This window comes from Plectropomus leopardus, chromosome 10 (genome assembly GCF_026936395.1).
Source record: "Plectropomus leopardus strain MGB_pleo_1.0 chromosome 10, ASM2693639v1, whole genome shotgun sequence".
NCBI classification, from domain to species: Eukaryota; Metazoa; Chordata; class Actinopteri; order Perciformes; family Serranidae; genus Plectropomus; species Plectropomus leopardus.
This window is the reverse complement of record NC_142185.1, coordinates 2,517,364-2,537,940: the sequence shown is the minus strand read 5'-3', so window position 1 is coordinate 2,537,940 and position 20,577 is coordinate 2,517,364. Positions and strand designations below refer to the sequence as shown.

The following is a 20,577-nucleotide window of genomic DNA, read 5'->3' as shown; positions in this document are numbered from 1 at the left end:
GTTTTGTGACTGTAATGTGTTAAAATCATCTGCTCAACATCTTTACATCACAGTGGAGGTAAGATTCTCCTTTCATTATTTTAGCTTTTCTCCATTTTTGTTTTGTTGAATCCCACAATGTGTACAGGGCTGCAATGTGACTGGCTGTTCTGTCTTTTTTTGTTTGTTTGTTTGTTTGTTTTTTGCAAAAACAGTCATAGAGAATAGAACTGTATATTATCTTTGTGAATTTAGTGTATTGCAGACACAAAAGGTCAACAAGAATAAAGTAAATAAAAGTGATAAAACGGCAAATCTTGCAAGGCAGTTAAAGTGCTATATGAATAAACTTTTAGAAAATATAAGAATAAAAGCAATACAATACAATAAAATTAATAAAAGAAATACTATAAGAGGACAACGTCATATCAGTGGGGATAAAAGGATAGATGGTGGGAACAGGACATCAGAAGAATAAGGAACAGATAAATAGAGAAAGCAGCAAAATGAATACAGGAAGAGAGATTTAAAATAAATAAAGGTGACATCACATCGAAGCAAGTCTGTAAAAGTGAGTTGTAAGGATTGATTTAAAACAAGTCACTGATTCTGCGAGCCTTATCTCCTCAGGCGATAGATTTATTGGTTGCCTGAGGTGTACCAGATCAAAAAACTTATTTTCATTGTTGCATATCCAGATCTGAACAACTAACTTGTGAGGCATTCATCCCTGACAATTCCTCCAAGACACTGCAGAACATGCTTGTATATGTGGACTGATGATTGTCAATCCCTTCATCTCTGCACATTTTTACTCCTCCAGTCAACAGGAGTGTCATACAGAAGCCGCACATGAGAATGAGAAATCCCAAGTTTGAGAGGTAATTTAAATATATATTACAGCATGTCAAACAAGAGAAGAGGGGAGACACATCAGCATGTACACTTATCCCCCAGGACCAGACTAAGTCCTGGTGAGAATATTCCAGGGACTTGATATTTCCATAGGCACTGAGTCAGTATTATGTAATGGCTGTGCAGGAAGCTTAGAGAGTTTTTACCTTTTCACGCATCGCCCTCTGGTGGCTCTGTCTGAACTGACAGCCTAAAAGAGCAAAATACACTGATCAGCCTGGAAACCACCTAATGACGTCTGGGAAGTGAAATGACTGTCATCACATCAGCACTACTCCAACTGTAACCCAAAACCCCCAATATAGTGACAACATTTGGGAAATTTATTGCCTTAGGTGTCATTTTTTAAATAATGCTGACCTGACAAGTCAAGACAGGATAATAAGATCAGATCAAATAGATGGGCCAACATGAAATATTTATCTCTATGAGAAAAACATGATGAAACACAATCAGTAGAAGTGCTAGACAGAATAATCAGGAAAGCTATAAAAAACAAAATTAAAGCAATCAAAGATTGACACAATGTGAAATGAATGAACACTCATAGTAAATTTATTTATTACCCCTAAAAAAACCCTAATTCATAACAAAGAGGAATACAACTACTGTCGTGTAAAAATAACATGCCAGAAGTGTCAAAGACCATTCCAACATCACATTAAATACATTAATCTGTATGTTTGCGCACATTTTCCTGTTCATAAAGTTTTGCCTTTGCGTAAACTTTAATGATCACAGTGAAGAAAAAACAAACAAATTAAATATTGTTTATCTATTTAAATTACAGAAGGCATGTGGAGGCCTATATTTGGCATAAATGTTTTCAACACATCTTTAGCTGGGTAAATTTGATGTAAAATTCAGAAGGATATGTTTTCACTTAATAATTATTACAATATTTGTTTACAATTGAGCACGCTTTAATGACAGAAGACCAGAAGTTTGCTGGAGGTGTGATGCAGTCAAAAGCATCTCTGATGTGTCTGTTACTATAAGGTTCTTTTAGAATATCAGAATTTCCAGCAAAGATATGCTCAGTGGTAATAATGTTAATTTCTGTAAGACCACAATTCTTGTGGACAACATTAAAAATAATAGCAAATTCTTAGTGTAACTGGTACTTTTAATGATTCTGAATATGACAGTAGCCTCACATACCATTTCTGTTAAACAGTTGACCAGCCAACAAAATGGACGAGACAAGGTGATGGAGATCATGGCAGTGAGTGGACACACACTGGAGACGAACTGTCTGATCAAACTAACTCATGTGAATCTCACAGGCCTTCAAAGTGTCTGTTAACAGACTCTGATTTCACTGAAAACACAGACATAAATGTTCATGATACTAAGCAGCTGGTCTGTGCATAACATGAAGACGGAGCTAACTAGGGTTGTGCCATATCGTACCGTTCATGATAATACCGGTATATTTTTTATATTATTAAAAAAATGCATATCGCGATAATGGCAACATTTCTACATCTTGACCAGAACCCTTTTGTTTATTCTAGTGCACTACTCTTGACATAGTGACGTTAAAGCATGGGCTTTACTTTCCTTAACAGGACTCAGCTGGTGGCCAGAATGTTGACGACATGGATGTATTATAAGACTAGCTAACACAGATTAGCAGTGTGTAGGAAAATGTTTATGTGTTGCTGGGTAACAGATGTCAAGTCCAGCGGTTGCGGAACTATTTGTGTCAGCAGAGCTAGTGCATTAGAATAAACACTCTCTTAAAGGGCTCTGAGGAGCCAAAAAAAAACATTAAATAAATATGATTAAATAAACAAACAAATCATAATTTGTTGCCGTTTGTTACTATTAACAATTAAAAGACGCTTGTAGAACTGTTGTAGAAAAGCAATATCACACGAGAGGGAGTGATGTTGTGCTTGTATATCATCACGGCTGTGATTCGGTCGTAGGAGATAATCACAGCCGTGATGATATACGAGCACAACATCACTCCCTCTCGTGTGATATTGCTTACTGTAACCATATCGCTTCCATATTTTCTTTTCACTTAAATGATGCAACAGGTATCCGGCAGTTAGACTTTTACTTTGAAGGTGTGACAGGAAATAGTAGCGCCATGTCTTTAGCTCGTAGTCAGGGTGAAGTTGGCAGACTTCGGTGTCTTTGACAGCGCAGAGCGAAACCACCAGCTCCGGACTACTTTTCGCTTTTGCTTCTCGGACATTGAAAGGACTGACAGGCGCTGTGTGCTGCTGGTAAGTCTCTACACACTTGACATTTCACTACAGGAGTGTTTGTTTGTTTGTCAGCTAACAAGTATCAGTGTGCGTCCACTGAAGTGGAGCCTCACTAACAGGCTAACATATTACAGAGAAACTCGTAATATGAGCAACTAGCTGCCAGCGTCGTCACAAAAGCACTAATATCTGCAGTTTATATCGGTTAAATACACAATGTTTTTGCATTTCAGTCAGAATTACCTAACATTAGATAAAGTACACTGTTCGTAGGTCAGTTATGACAGCCTAAAAAAATGGGTCAGCTCTATTAGAAAATTGACGGAGCCAGTTATTAAGTTATGATATATTAGCTCAAACTCAGTACAGTTAGCATATCAATGTAGCCTAGTAGTAGTTTTAAAAGGTCTTTTTAAAGCTGAAAAAGTGGATAAAGTCTATTTTGTAATTATTAAAATATGAGAAAATATCATTAAGGGGGATTGTGGTTAGAATTGTAACAGCATGAGAATTTGACAGTATGATAACCATCTCAGAAAACGTCACAGTTTCAAGGTATTATGGTACACAATAAGTATTATTATTATTATTAGTAGTAGTAGTAGTAGTAGTAGTAGTATTGGTATTTTTAGTATGATAAGTATCTGTTATAATTAGCCTTACACGTATGAAAACAGGTTGTTGTTTGGGGGGGTGACATTATTGAAACTTGTGACCATTTTTTTAAGTAGAAGTATGTGTAAAAAGGCAACAGGCGACTTTAATACTGTGGCATATGTGGTTATACTTTCAAGGAAATAAATGTGGGCTAGATTATGCAGAAGCTTCTATCTGAATGCCTCATTCCTACAGAATATAAGGAATACTGTTGTGTTGTGTTTTTTTGGCAGTAACCATGCAGTCTCTACCTGGAGCTATATGAGCACAAAATGATGATTTGTTTGCATCTTCTTCTCCATCTCCTATTACTTCTTGATCCTGGTGAGTAAACCAAGTTGCCTCCAGAGAATCATTATATTTTACATCGACGTCTGTTAAATACCTCAGATACCATTCTCCTCAACACACCCACTCCCTGTGATTGACTCATGGAAGTGCCCTGCCAGGTGTGTCTGTGTATCTAGTCAAATTGTATCACGTGTTTTTCCACAGTGCTCACTTCCCTTCCTGCTCCAGTTAACCTCAATATCAGCTCTGTCAACTTCCACCATGTCCTGCGCTGGGATCCGGGGCCCGGTACCCCACCAGGAACGCAGTACAAGATCATCAGGAGGTAATTTCTCTGTCTGCCATCTTGTTGGCTGCTTTCATTTCCTGCCACATAAGGAGTGATGCCATTTTCTTTTTTGGTCCCATTAGACTGTTTTCTACAGATCTGATCTGACTCACTCGTGCTGCAGTATTTACCTCAGCAATTTTGCATGGAATGTCTGGTCAAATAAGTGACCAAATTTCACTCACAAACAAGACTACACTACAAATTAAGACATTCAGACAGTTTTTTCATATATTTCAACATATTTCTAAAGTTCTTGCACAGTTGCTTGTGTGTACAATTTTGCTCATTTGTTTTTGAAACATGTCTCTATAATTATTTTCAGAGAAAGCAATAAAATAACAATAAATATTTTAAAAAATAACATTTCAAAACCTTTTGAAAATCAGGCAATTTGATTTGATTTATTTCGAAAACATGGGGAGAAAGAAATAAGCAACTTAACAAGACACGGACCAAAACTTTTAAATGAGTTAAAAGGTACAAGAAACTTACTTGACAAAAAGAAAAAAGAAAAACATAAATGAAAAAATAAAATAACTAACAACTTTGCAAGAAGTCTTAAAAGTGTTCAGAATAATGGAAAGTTCTGTCACCAAGATTTCCATGGCAACTGACCAAACTTCTCTGTGTATAGAGTGGACAGCTTTAGAACAAACAGAAAAGTGGACCCTGAGTAGAGATTGTTTTGTCAAAACCCAAGATGTAATAAATCATATTTTTCCTTTGAAGAAAGAAGAAGTTAAGATTAGATTTAAAACATGTCCTCAGGACACATTCTAGGGACAGCTTCTGTTGTTGTAAATGTTATGTTTTTACTATAGAGACAGCAGAGAGTGAGGAAATGAAACAAAAGTGAGATGGGGCTAATGTAAGACAAAGGTCCGCAGTGAACACAGGGACGTTGTGGTTTATATTTAGAACTTGAAACCTCTACTGGGAACTCAGTGGTGACTTACACATTGCTACATCCTTTGTTTTGAAAGCTTAACATTTTTTTGTTATGTTGCAATTAAAGATGAATGATTTGGGGTTATTGCCAGTCTCTGACATGGCAATATTTTCGGACTCATGCTGACCGATTGCATATACCAAAAATATACACACATTTTTCCACCTCATTGCAGAGAACATCAAGTCTTGCGTGTAGTGGACTAACATATTACACGTACTCATATCACGATAGCCCACTAGTGGCAGATGCAGACATAAAATACAGTGCTTTTCAAAATGTAGAAATTGACAGGCCAAAACAAAAATCTACTTTAACCCTTTGAAATCTGAGCAAATTGGCTTGAACCAAACTATTTTCCCCACACTGTAAAATCTGACATGTTGATCTAATCTTGGAAACCAATGCCTTGAAAAAGTAAATATAGTTAGTATTCTTAATATATTTTTACTTTATATCTAATTGTTAAGATTACTTCAAATTTAGCTGTATTTACTTAATTTTGTGAAGTTGTTGCAACTTAAAATGACAAGTAAAATGACCTTGTTCTTTCTAAGCGTTAATAACTTCAGTAAACCAAGTTAGTCTGACTTAACTTGATCATGTCAAAGAGGATTTAGCCAGTGATGAAGTTTGGAGATCTGTCAGTTCAGTTTTCTTAAAATGTTCAAAAAAATACACAGTAAACATGGTTTAATGAAGTTGCTCAAACTTCAAAAGACTGATTCATTTCAACTTGTCACTTTTAAGTTCCAACAACTCCACAAAATTAAGTAAATATAACTACATTTTAAGTAAACTAAATAATTAGATATAAATTAAACATAAATTAAGTCTAATAGTTATATTTACTTACCTTTTCAAGGCAATCGGTTTTAAAGCCATTATCTGCCAATACTGATAACGTGCTGATATTATTGTGCATCCCTAGTTGTAATTATGCTAAATCTATGTTTGATTAAGCCAAATAAAACTAAAATTTTTCAAAAAAGTATATACAAGGTACTGGCTTGAATTTAAAGTCAGAATTTTGGTGTCATTTTGCAGCCTTATAGACATTAGAGCTGTGCAACTGCTGTCATTACATAAATATCTGGATTATGTATTTCTTCATATATATACGAAAAAATAGCTTATGTAAAAAAATATATTACCAAAAATAAAATCTGAAGAATCATTTTAGGCTATATTTGATTTACATCAGCGTGAATTTGTCATGTTGTGTCAGTCTTTTCAGGTTTTATCATCTCTGAACAACCGCGACCTTTAATTTGGTCACGTTTTCACTCAGCGCATGGTCTATCTGACAGTCTGTGGCTTCCTTTAGTGTCTTCTTTGATGGAATCTCTGACTGTGGGAAACTTTTTGTGCCTATAACCGCTGCTGTCTTTGACTGGGACTCGGCATTATTTGTTTCCATCCATTAGGCTTGTAGTGTGGCATGTTGTGTGCATGCAGTGCCGCTATGACCACAGAGAGGCTGGCTGGTAGTTTTAAAGGAACTGATGATTCAAGTGCTCTTAGAAAAAGCTATTGTGACTGGATCTAAGTGTTTGTATGTGTGCTTTTCAGTTTCATATGATCTAATCTCTGGTTTTGACAGTCATTGTGAAGGTTCACATTTCATCTGATTGTATTTACAGAACTGAATACACACGATTTATTTCACTACTGGATTTGACTTGTTACTGGTGGTAATATGAGAATATGTTTTGACAATCAGGTACTCTCTTCACTATCTTACTAAACTGTGAAGTATTACTCTGCTCACATTTTTCTGTTTTTCTTCTTGTCAACAAATCCTTTTGCACATCCAGCAGTTCTGTTTTTAGCCATCTAATATTAAGTCTCCTTTTAGGAGTGTTTTGTACCAGCCCCGTCCTAACCCTAACCCAACTGCTCAGAAAAAAAAATCTGGCTATGAAATGTTCCATGTTCAACAGTACATTTGTCCATGTTAGGCTGTCTGCCATTGTCTCTCATGTATGTTGTTGTCATTACCACATTGCATTGTGGGATATATGCTATCGTGTTGTCCAGTGTTTCCATACTGTAATATGTCACCACAAATATTACACAATTGGCGTACTGTTGGTTTAAACTAAGGTTTTGGATTTATTAAAAAATCTCAGATATTGTTAGAGTCGTAAATAGTATGTTAGTATGGAATTTCATAGGGGTTCCCCTTACATGTCAAATATTTGAATCATCAGTTGGAGACCGGTCAGTCTTTTCCACTGCTCTTTGGTAGGCTCCAGGCTGCAGCAGACATGATGCAGCGGCACAGTGAGTGATAGCACTGTAAGGCTCTGAGAGGAGATTATCTCTTATCTTTTCTTACTTGTGTTTCAAAGTGGTGAATTTACAGCTCACAGCAATTTAATATGACAGTCTGGCTTTTGTTTGATATCTAGTGTTTGCAAAACAAATTTTTGCACACTGCCAATCTTATCTTAGCACAGCTTGTTTACTATATTAAAGAATATTAATATAGTGAATTCAGAGATTTGTTTCAAAACGCATTCTAAATGTTGGAAACTGTTGAAAACATGTTACAAAGACCCTTTACTATATAGTACTGAATTGTGGAGTTGCACGGTTGACAGTTTTTTTACCATTTTTCACCACCCATCATTTTGGGCGAACCTGCTCGATGATGCAGTGGAGCTATACTCAGCATAACCGCGCCCATGACAATGTAGCAGTACAAAAACAAGAAGCATCATTAGCATAGTCCCGCAATTGGGCGTGGCCTCCACTTCTCCAGCAGACACGCCCCCAGCATTTCTTATCAGAGAATAATGTGCATTCTTTCATGATTTTGAGACCTTCTTTTACATACTTGGCAATTTCTTTTGTAATTTAAATTTGGTCAGGCGTTTGATAACACGTTTCTGTGATGTGACAAACTCAGAACACATTTTAATTATCACTTTACCCGGACTTTATGTGATTATATTCATATTGATTAGTACAGCTTGAAAGATTTCAGTTCAGTCAGTCAAAGAATGAATAGTAGGAAAGGCAGCAGTTGTTTGTGTATCATGTTTTTTCTTGGGATTTCTTGACAATAATTAAACTATAGAACTCCAAAGGATAGCCCCAGAATTATCCCTTAAGATTTCTTTTTGTAGAATGTTATACTAATTACTGCACTTTTATTCTTGCACTTGTATTCACTGCACAATCATTTTTATCATTAGGATTTGTTTTTAGAATAGAGTATTTTTAGTATTTATTATTTAGTATTTATTTTTGAGAGTTTTTATTTTCCCTGTGGAAAATTACGAATGTGCTTTTATGTTATGGGTGGTTGTGTGTGGCTTGGCTGTGAATGTAATAATAAATAGAATTTCCTGTGAAGGATTGATAAAGTATCTATCATCATTATACAGTAGCATCTTCCAAATTTCTCTGATGGGACACATTTATGGCTGTAGGAAATCAAAACAATCCCAGGGAATATTGTTGCAGTTTGATTTAACTGCACATTTGCTTGAAATTCAGTAGAAATTGGGGAGATTTTCCTGTTGAGCTAAATGTTTGCTCATAAAAATATAATAACCTTTAGCTGAGCACATTCATCAGTTGGTTCACAGAAATGTAAAGTGGCACATTGTGTCTTCTTGTACAGTCTGTGTGGGGGAGACTGTGTTGTTTTGTAGGAATATGACAATGAAGGAAGTCGACTTTTTGACCAAAAACAAAACAGGGCAACAAAATGTGTTTCCGAAAACATTTTAGGTGAAAAATAAACAATGTAGTAACACAATAATGTTTCATGTTTGATCAGCACTGCCTAGTTTTAACACTTGAGATTGACAGAAACACAGACAGAGGGGCACCTCTCTTTCTCTCAGTCCACTTTCTATACTCTTTGTGAAAAAAAATTAGAAAGTACAATCTGTAGTTTGGGTATCAGCTAAAGAAGCAGATTTCACTGGCAAATGAGGGAGATCTGGGTGCTAGTAGGATGTGGGGAAATTTGCCATAGTTAATGTACACATGCCACCATTATTGTTTTGATACAAAGCTGGTTGAAAATTGGCAAAGTATCCCTTTAAAGAGATGTGATAAAGATGGGACATTAGACAGCTGAATAGTAACCTTTTCTGTGCTTTCGGGTGCAAAAACTTTTCCAAAAAGACCTCAAACACTGGAATTACTGTCCTACAATTCCTTGTGGATTACTGATATAGCTGTGATAAGGCAATATTGGCTCATAATCATACTGTACTATTGAGTGACATATTATGCTTTTATAACCAGCTAGCTAGCTAGTTAGCTAGCTGAACAAGAGCAATATTGCTGCCATACCGAGCACACTGTAAACCTGAAATAAAATGTTTGTTCTCTGCTTCTCTTTTTGCAGAGTGAACAAGAAAAAACAAAAACAGCTACCGTACTCAACAGAGACATTTTATATACTGAAGCTTCCACGCTACCAAGTGGAGTATGGCCTGACTGTCCAGGCGTTCTACAACCAAACCTGGTCTCCAGAGTCCAGCAAACTCTTCTTCACTCCTTTTGAAGACAGTAAGTCAACATGAGCCCATTTTGAATTGCATCCTTGTTTGGGGTGGTTGTGGCTCAGAGGTAGAGCGGGTCCTACTGAACCCCAAATTTCTCTTGATGCTCTGCATTTGCGTCTGAGTGTGTGTGAATGGTTACTGAGTATCAGGTGGCACTATATACGGTAGTCTTGGCCACTAGTGTGTGAATGTGACCTAGTGTGAAAGTGCTGAGTGGTCAGATGACTAGAAAAGCGCTATACAAATGCAGTCCATTTACCATTTGTTGCCTGGATTTAATAAATGACATATTATGATTTGTTGCTCACAGATACGACTGAGTCTTATTGATTCTATCAGAGAAAGTAGTGACAGCGGCAGCGTATAATAATATTGTAGTTAGTTCAAGGAAGTTTAGTGAACAAGTTGTTTTCAGGAATTTTGCAAAAAAAACTTTACCTTTAGTTAAGGAGCAACTCTTTCGCAAAGCTAACTGTTAAAGGCATACTATGCAGGATTTTTCTAAAAAAACATTATGGAATTACACAAAAGAAATCCCTCCCAATCACCACCATGAGCCACTCTCAGTGTGTGGAGGTATAGTTATCTCCAGACACTCAACCCCTGGATTATCTTCTTTTCTTGTTATTTTGCTGTGTTTGAGAAATTTGTAGGTGAGTAATGCACATCCAAAACCAGTGTAAAGGTGAGGTCTGGGCTTTGTAAAAAGGTGGCAGCCAGGTAATGGCAGCATGCATCATACTGCACAAACAAATGCACACAAAGCAAGGTGAAATGTCAGGTGGACAATGCTCATGTCAAAATGAGGGTCAATATAGGGTTTGCTTTTACTTCACCTTTGCACTACAGCAAATGTAATGTGCCTACAATAGTAGCTTTCATTTTACGTACATAGTGCAGGGAGCAGGGGCCGACTTTGAATGTTGTGTTTGCTAACTGTTACCACCAATTCCTGCATAGCATATCTTTAACTAGTGCTGAAATGATCAGTCAGTATCCAGATCAGTTGTTTCCACCAACCTGTTTTTATGAACATATAAAATTAGCAAATTAAAAATTTGAAGAAATCTCGCAAATTTGGAAAATAAATCAGTTAGGCCTGGCTGAGGTGGAAAATCTGGTTTATGAATAAAAACAAAATGTGACAGTGACAGATTTACCTTCACATCACACCTTCACTGCCACCCTTTTTGACACAAGTGTTTCTAATGACGCACAAGTTGCCTGAATTTAAAAAGAATGTGTTTTCTTCTTGTGATAAGCCAAAATAGGTCCTCCAGGGGTCTCACTGGCTGGATGTGGCAACTGCATCCAAATCAACATTTCACTCCCTGAAGCTGAGAAGAGATCAAAAATCATCGATATCGAGAAAATTTACGATGTTAAATTCATAATCTATTGGAAGAAGATTAAAGACACCGACAAAGACATCGGCAAAGACAGTGACACAAAGACAGCGGTAAGACATCTATGTCTCATCTGTGGCAAAGCACTGATTTCTGATTCTAAACTGTTTATGGTGATGTTCCAGAACAACGCTTCCCCTGAGGAAGATTGTCTCATTGGTCACATTAAACCTCAGAAGATGGAAGCAATGAATTTGAGCACATAAGATATTACTATATATCAACTCACTTCAAATTTGATTCACCTAAAAATCATATGTGTTCGTGTTTGTTTTGCATTGCCTGTCAGTATGATTGTTCTCCTGATAACTGCAAATCTAAGGTGATATTTACTTACTAACAGATCCTTCTCACAGCAGACATTTTGACTTATCAAAGCAGGAAAAGCACTGGTCTTTCACAGTAGAACCGCCCCCTGAAAGTTGTGTGTTCGAATCATCAGTTGGAGACCTCCAGTTAACAGACTGTTTTAAGTCCAGCAGGGTTTTTTTTTGTTGTTTTTTGGGGTTTTTTTTAGTGTGCTGTGTCGTGTGCTTCTGGAGACATTTTGGTCCCCAGAGTGAGCACTTCTTTGAGCTACCCTTTGATATAGGGAGCTGCAGACATGCAGACAGAGGCACAGAGGAAGAAAGGCTGCACTGTTAGGCTCCAAGACAACATTATCTTCTCTCTTCTGCGTAGAAGTGGTGAATTTACAGCTCACAGCAACTTAATACAACACAGTCTCTGGCTTTTGTTTGATATCTAGTGTTGGCAAAAAATGTTTTGCATTTCTTATCTGTTGTTAGCACAGTTAGCTTCTTTACTGTATTACATTAATGGCACTGGCTGTCACGCTGAGTCTGTTCAAATTTAAAACTTAAAAAAAAAAATATTGAATGTATTTCACGGCCGAATTTGAGTCGACTGACATAATTGACCCACCGCTAAGCCCCACCCCTTAGCTCACTCGGACAAGCAATGTGCACACTGCCTATACTAACGGTGGCAGCTGTCAGTGTAAAAGACATATCCAAAGAAGTTGTACATCACTTTTGGGGACAGAAGCTCTTTATTTCATAGCAGATGACATGATGAGCTAATGTTACGAAGCTGAAGTTGGCCATGACGTTAGCAGCTATTAGATAACATTACTTGTCAAAATTTGCTGCAAGGTGACATTATACACAATGTTGTTGACATCATATATGAGGTTATTTATTCTTGAGACTTTGCAGCAAATTTTGCTGCCATCATGTCGTCTTACCTTAGATCAAATGTAGACATCCTTGATTGTTTATCTTCTTAAAAAAAGTCTAAATTTCTGATGCTTCTCTATGGAAGTCTACCAGCAGGATGCCGAGTGCATTGTTTTGCTCATGGCGTTTGAGAGCAGGGAATAGCTACAGGTCAATTTTGATTGGTTAACAGCCCTAATTCACAGTGGCTTCATTCCATTAGGGGTCCCAGTAAGCCATGTCAATGAGTAAGCATGTAGTATATCAAAGCGCTTGAACACCTGAATGGAATACAGCCAGATTGGTATTAGATCTCAAACACATTCCTCCCATTGGTGCTCCCTCACGAGCTCTGACATTATTTACATGTCATTACCATCATGAAGCAGCTGCATTTTTTTTTTGTGGGTGAGGCCAGGGTGGTGTATGAACACTGGATTGTTTTTCAGAACATACAAAGAACAGACAGTGGACAGTGATGAGATATTTGCTGAATTTAACAAAAAGTGTGTTGGATTAGAATCACGAAATGCACCTTTATATTAGGGTTAATTATGTTACATGTTAACCCTTCATGTTCATGAGTCCATTATTTGGTCACATAACAGCTCATATCTCGACACCACAGATGTTTTCTCACTGCTTGTAATGATAAAATGATTGCCTTGGGTAACACCAAGGTTTAACCTTTTGAAACCTGGAGTAACATAAGTTTCCCCGTGCTCCTTTTAGATGTCTTCCACAGCACAAGTATTTGAACCTTTGAACTCTGAGCAAATTGGTATGATTTCTCTCAAAAACATGGGGAGGAAAAGCAAAGTAATTTGGTAAGAAATGTTCCACAAACTGCAAGTAATTAGTAGATTTAGTTTTTTTTTTTTTTAAGGCTAAGAAAATATGTCAAACAATAAATAATAATAGTAATAGACAGGACTTATATAGCACTTTTCTAGGTACTCAAACACACTTGAACATGAAATGCAAAAAGAAAAACAAATACAGATGGAAAAAGAAATTGCAAAATATAAAAACACTTACATGAACAGAGCAAGTACAAATACAAGAACAGAATACAAAAGCAGAATTCAGAGGATATGACAGTTTAGATTTGGGGAGGCAGTGGGAGACAGGTATAAGCTTTTTTGAAAAGGTGGGTTTTGAGTTCATTTTTAAATGAGGGGAGTGTGTCTGAGTTGCAGATGGTATCATAATTAATATATATTGAAAATGTTACAAAATGTAACAAAATAATCATTTTAAAGCACTTTTTAGGGCATTGCTCAGTTGTTTTTATCTTAACCCTATTTTTTGTTTTTATGTTTTTTTAAACTATATTTCTGGTCATTTTTATGTACTTCTTACAGATTTTTTTTGTGTATGTGCTCATTTTTGGCTCATTTCTTCTTTCGCCGCTCATTGCTATCTTCTCATGTTTTTGAAAGAAATCTAGCCAAATCGTGGCGTTGCTCTTGTTTCAAAGAGTTAAATCCAATATTGTCACCAAATCAAGCAGTTATGTATGGTGTGCTTGGTTCATAAGTGAGGCTTAAATAGAAATCATTGACCAAATTATTTCTCTCTACATTTAACCTGCAGAAGTTGGTCACTACAGAAGACAAGAGTTATACTTTGAGCAACCTACCGACTGGTATGAAGTACTGCGTACAGGTGCACATTGAGATTAACGTGAACGAACACACTGTGCCATCTCCTTGGAAATGCGCCTTCACAAGCATTGTGGATTCAAGCAAAAGTGAGCTGAACTTTTATTTCATTTCATTTACTTTAATTTTATTTATAAGGAAAACATACATTAATCAGCATTTCTGTAAATGTGCCAATGTTAGCCATCGGGCTGATTTTCTACTGTAATTCTTTGGCAAGATGTTTTGAAGCCTGTAACATGATAAAATCCACTTTACAACGGCAGCAGGACACCATGAAGACAGCAACAGCTACAACAAACAGAAACTCCCAAGACAGAACACAAGCCATGTGAAGCAACAAGAAACAGCAGAACACCAGTACAAAACAATAACACTGCAACAACATATAGCATTTCAACACAAATAGCCATGCACGCAGCATGAAACTACAACACACACTAAGCATGCAGACCTGCAGAGCAGCAACAAGAAACAGCAACAGACAGAAGCAGAGATTAAATACAAGAGTCATAATGAAAACCTTAATAAAATATTAAAAGATGCAGTTAGGGGTTAACAATACGTTTGCATGCACTAAAACACAGGCAGTTTAATAAAGTTCAGAGCTGATGTTTATGATGTAGTGACAGTGTTATTCTTGAGATTCTGAACTTGAGTTTTTAAGGTAGTGGGCTCACCTGACACATCTGTGACACATTTAGATACATGTTTGGATGAGAAAGAATTTATTATCGTGCATTATATGTGAGCCTGTTACGGACTGTGACAACTGCGGTAGATCGTATTTGTTGCCCTGACAGTTTGGTAATCCTGCAGAGTGTTTTCCATCTTTGATAATACTGTATTATTTACTGTATTATTATCAAGGATGTGCTAGTTTCAGATATGTTAACGACAGCTCTAATGCACAGCAAAGGGTAGATGATGTCTCTTTTAAAGCTGACTTGATGTTTCTGCACGTGTTAAAAATGTGACAGTCTCACTGTTTCCATTTGTAATACAGCATGGTTTCATCTGGTAGCACAATGATCCATATATGAACCATCTGGAGTTCAACAGACCGGCAATTCCACAAGCAAAATTAAATGTGCTCCAGTGTTTTGCATGTTGTATATCTTTTTTATTTCTAAAGTTTATCTACATCTGATAAGTTACAGTTGTGCGTTCCCTATAGCACACTTTTTATGCCCCCACGCCAGCAATAGCCAAGGCTGGAGGCATTATGAGACGGAAAGCAAGGTTGAGCAATGACTCAGCAGGTGGACCTAATCAAGTGGACCACACATCCTATTCAGCAGACACATAGTCAGCTGCAGAGATAAAGCCTTATAGGTCACTCACACACTCACACACTCACACACACACACACACACACACACACACACACTGTCATATGGTCCAGAGAAGTAAATAGACCCAGCAGGACTCCAACACTTCTGGACTGAACAGTTTTTGACTCTGTGTGTGTGTGTGTGTGTGTGTGTGTGTGTGTGTGTGTGTGTGTGTGTGTGTGTGTGTGTGTGTCTGTGCGTGTCTGTGCGTGTCTGTGTGTGTGTGTGTGTGTGTGTGTGTGTGTGTGTCTGTGTCTGTGTCTGTGTCTGTGTCTGTGTCTGTGCGTGTCTGTGCGTGTCTGTGTGTGTCTGTGTGTGTGTGTGTGTGTGTGTGTGTGTGTGTGCGTGTGTGTGTGTCCCTTCAGACCCTGTTGTTTTAGGTGCTGTTGCTGCTCTTCTGATTTTTGCTTTCGGCACCCTGATGACCTCCATGTTTTGCCTCCACTACACTGGATTCCTCTGTAAACTGAGGGAAACTCTGCCTGAAGTGCTAATTGTAAGAATCTATCTATCTATCTATCTATCTATTTATCTATCTATCTTTGTTTTTACCCAAAAATCTATCGACTAATAAGAGCACTGCATGCCCTTTTTTATCTGAAGATTTTTCACTTTTCCATTTTTGCGTTCTCCATCCTCTCTTTCCAACCGATTAAATATGACATGGCCACTGATGTTGTCAAGGTTCATACTTCAGGTGAAGAAAAACCTGCTAATTTTCAGTTCCAGATGAGAACCAGCTTCACAGGTTCGAAACCAATTTGCTTCTGGTTGAAATGCTGTAAACGGTTCAAAATCAGGTGACAGGAAGGGAACTGGTGCAATGTTGGTGAAATAGAACTATAACTGTACTCTGAATTCAGTCACCTTCAAACAAAGTGCTTGTTAGATTGTAGAGAAGTATCTGTGTGCAACTTTTCATACCAGTGTTACGGCAGTAAACTACACAGTGGAATGAAAATTGACAATTATCATACCATGTACATTTGGTTATTTACAGTATTGAGAAAATTACTGCAACCACATAAAGAATCTCACCTGTGCATTACCTGTCCTCAACGACTACCTACCTAAAATTGATATGTTTTCAATTTTCAATACACAAAGCATCTGTTCAGCAACAGTATTCTTGTCAGGGTCAGAGAGTGCCCCCGGGTTGATGGTTTTCTGTAGGCCTACACTGAAGCCTTTAAAAAGCCTTTGGGAATTTTCCATTTGATTTTGGATTACTGTAGGTTTTATTCAGCAAGATAGTCTTCACAAATGAACACCACTTTCAGGATTTTTTAAGCCTAAATGCAATCTCCAGAAGTAAAAAGCTATTGTAAGGCTTGAAAAGAAATACACAATAGTTGTATGCATTAAAATGTCACCACCACAACAAGGCTCTAAAGGCGCATTTAGCAAGTTTGGCGTGTTCAGCGTGGTGCAACGTGATGATGATGATGTGAAGTCTCATGTAGCCACTTGTTAGCAAATGCCTTTTTTTAAACCGAATAAAGGCTTTAAAGTTCACAGTGGGATATATGCTGACATATTTTATGTCAAAGAACAAAACATGAAAGTCTTGTGTGAACCACAGACCTTATTTCAGGCTTCTAACCAAAAACCCACTGACATAGAGACAAGGGAAGCAGAGGTGGTGAAATGCTAACTCATTTCCAGATTGTAGAACTCATTATTGGGACACTCCATAATAGTTGCATAAAAGTGTATACCATGAAACCATAATATTTTCTGGGACACTTACTTTACCGCAAAAATTTTGATTCTGTTGCAAGCCTCCTTCATACACTGAGAGTATACAGATTGACAGTCCAGTTTTCTGTAGGTGAAGCACTCACTCACTGCTGTTTAGGAGAAATTGGAGCTTAAAATTTCACACTGAGTCACGTGCCTTAAATCACTTGCAGCATCATCATCTGATTTGGTTGAATAGATTTTAACCTACTGCAGGAATACTTAACATGCTTTGGGGCCACTTCTGCAAAATGACAGGACGCCAGGGGCCAGTCACAGCAACCCCATATATGTTTCTAGGATTTAAGGACGCTTCTAGGATTTAAGGACATTTCAAATATTTTAAGAAGTTACTCAGATTATAGGAAGTTGCTAGGATTTTAGCACATTTCTAGGATTTTAGGACATTAGGTGCTTAGCTAGGACCTCTGTGGGGGTGTGGGGGATCCTCCACTGGCACTTTTTGGATAAGCGAGCTATTTTGATGATGCTTTATGGACTTTGTACATATGTATATGTATGTATACTAAAAGTACAAAAACAATTCCCAGTGTGAATCGCTTTATTTTTATTGTGAATAGAAAATGGTAAGGGCTACCCGGCACCCTATCAGGGGCCAGATTTGGTACATGGGTTGTATTTTAGTATCACTACCCTGCTTTACTTAGCATCGATGGTGCATCTTTAATATCAGTTTATCACACAGCCTCACCGTCATCTTCCCCAACTTTTCCTCCCTCTATCTCTGACTCTTTGTACCCTCTGTTCCACTCCAGGAGGCTCTGAGCCAAGGCTACATCCTGACACCAGAAAGGATGATCCCCAGCAAAATCTACTTAAGCATGGAGACAGACAAACCAAGGAGGCACAACAATCTTCCTCAACCTGCCACCGGGGGCGCTAACTCTGATGAGGAGGATGAAGGGGAGGAAGGGGAAAACGCATACATGGAAAGAGGCGCAGAGCTTTCCTCGGCTGACAGTTCCTGCCAGGGCTCTGTTGATGTGTCGGGAACCAGTAAAGAGGCTGCATCAGGGAACTCTGGGACAGTGGAGGCAGAGGTAGCGGACACAGAGTTTGAACCTGAGGTCACACATTGGGAGTGTGATCAAGAAGATGCTAAAACTGAAGGAGCGAAGGTTTTTATCATGTCTGAGGGGGGTCAAACTGAAGTCCAGGGACATGTCACAGGTGAGGTGCAGGAGGAGGAGAAAGAGGAGGAAGAGGAAGTGTGTAACAGCTCAGGAAACATCAATCTGTTCTCAGTCACCCTTGCTGCACTGACTGTAAGTGAGGAAGAAGAGGAGGAAGAGGAGCAGAATACAAGAGATTCTCACACAGGCTCTTTAAAACTATCTGGTCTGGAGCCTCTGCTGCCTGCAGACTCCAAACAGAGTGTGAGACTCACAGATTCACAATATGAGTCAGATCAGCAGACAGCTGTGGCACTAATGCCACCGCCACAAGACTCTGCTGTGACTGGCTACGAAGGCAGACATGAGGACACTTTCTCTGGTTATCTCAAAAACTGTGATGCTGAGACACAGTATGAAGAGGCACAAGAGGAGGAGGATGAGGAGAAAGAATTCTCAGGATACATGGCACACTCATGATGTGTCAGCTTGTTTCATTCAACTTCACTCTTAAATACAGCCACTTTGTCAGCACTGTTGGCTTAAGATCCCAAGTCAAAAGCCAGCTTTCGTGTCTGCATGATACGCTTCTGGAAGGCATTAGCGAGGACAGAGCCAGCTGTGGTGTTGTTGCACGCCAGCAGATGGCCGCACGGCACTTGCCGCGGCAGCCTGATGCATGGATGGGCAGCGTCATGTGAGAGCATGGCTGGATGTAAGCTGTCCCGTCAGCATCATGCACTACAGGATGGTGTCATATTGAAACGCTACTGGTAGCGTAAATTGGGAAATTTTGATGATACTAGAGTTGCCGAGTTGTGACACTTGTGTGACATTTCAGCGCAGCACAAATAGCAGAAAGCATGGAAACAGTGTCAACAGTTGATGTTAAAAAATTGTATATTTTATTCATTTGTTCCGAGGAGCTATCATTTACTTTAAGTTGCACATTTTAGTATCTGCATCTATTAGCTGCAGCAAGCAAGCAAACATTGAACTTGAAAGCATGAGACCAGAATACTAACATAGATAACAATATTATTTTATAACATGAGTTGCCAAACTGGCATGATAAATGCATAAACATGGTGGGCAAAAGTTAGTGTACAGTCAATGGTAAGAAACTTTTTTATTATTTCACATATTAAATATCCATTTTTGATCACATGTAAAGTGTATTATGGTATTAATGTTAACTGCTGTCCATGCAGAGTGACCTAGATTAAATGTAGAAATATAATATGTAATATATAAAATATATTTTTTTAAAAATAACAAAAATATGAAGAAACTGGAAACAGCTATCAACCTCTTGTTTAAATGCTCTTAGAAAATGCAACCTATCTTCTTTGTGGCTTCCATGTTGTTCCCACTTTACGAACTCAAAGGACATGAACACAACCAAGCTGGAAAAACAACTTCCCAACTCGGAAACTACAACCTTTAGACATCACATGAATGCAGCATAAGGAATGCAACGGTGCCTATAAGGAGGGTGGGAGGGGCAGTGGATGGGTCCAACAAACCGGACTTTCACAGGGGAGTCCAGTGTTCACTTCCCATTTTAATGTAATGGGTTTTTTTCTTCTTACCGTGAGCCTCCTAATCCTAACCATCCATGCCAGCATATGTGTTTGCTGACACCCTGGAGTTGGTTGCCATGTGCTGTCGTTGCCTAAACATAACCTTGTGCAGCATCACCCCACCATGTACGTGTGTTGACATCATGGTAGTGGCCTCACAGAATGTACACAGCAGACGCAGAAGGATAATCAGAGCATATGTAATGCACTGCAAAGTGGCAACATATGATGACTTGGGATGTGTTGCATGTGTTGCTCTGACGTGTTGCTGTATGTTCATAAGCATCATAATGAATTTCTTCACAGGTAGTACATTCCTTTTCATTGGAGGAGAAATCCAACTGAAATGTTTTAATACATTTCTCCTGCAGCTCCTGACACCAGTTTAGCTACCTCCATTCCACAGTTTTTGAAGGTATTATCGGAGTTGTTGAAATTACCAGTGTCTGTCTTGTAAAGAGCAGTCGTGTTTAAATCCAAGTCATAATTATGACCATGGAGCTTTTCTGAGAGCCCGGATGCATCACAGAATAGCCTGAATAGACAAACAAATAAAGATACCGCATGTTAGCCAAAGTTGTTCAATTATTTTATTGTTATATAATTATTTTTCACCACACACAT

The 20,577-nt window shown here is 38.1% G+C and overlaps 1 protein-coding gene across 1 annotated transcript; it reads left to right on the top strand.

Annotated features, from left to right (window-relative positions):
• The first annotated feature begins 2,978 nt into the window (after nt 1-2,978).
• LOC121949607 (uncharacterized) lies at nt 2,979-20,523 on the top strand. Its single transcript, XM_088082853.1, has 8 exons — nt 2,979-3,134; nt 4,007-4,097; nt 4,269-4,389; nt 9,717-9,880; nt 11,139-11,318; nt 14,115-14,252; nt 15,863-15,993; nt 18,014-20,523. The coding sequence occupies exons 2-8, from the start codon at nt 4,046-4,048 to the stop codon at nt 18,848-18,850; spliced, it is 1,623 nt and encodes a 540-aa protein (XP_087938979.1). The 5' UTR covers nt 2,979-3,134; nt 4,007-4,045; the 3' UTR covers nt 18,851-20,523.
• Nucleotides 20,524-20,577: the final 54 nt, after the last annotated feature.

Excerpts from the sequence above, each read along its gene's own strand:
- LOC121949607 (XM_088082853.1), top strand. The coding sequence starts at position 4,046 with ATGATGATTTGTTTGCATCTTCTTCTCCATCTCCTATTACTTCTTGAT. Across the intron at positions 14,253-15,862 it reads CATTGTGGATTCAAGCAAAA|ACCCTGTTGTTTTAGGTGCT; the intron begins GTGAGCTGAACT and ends GTGTCCCTTCAG. Across the intron at positions 15,994-18,013 it reads CTCTGCCTGAAGTGCTAATT|GAGGCTCTGAGCCAAGGCTA; the intron begins GTAAGAATCTAT and ends GTTCCACTCCAG.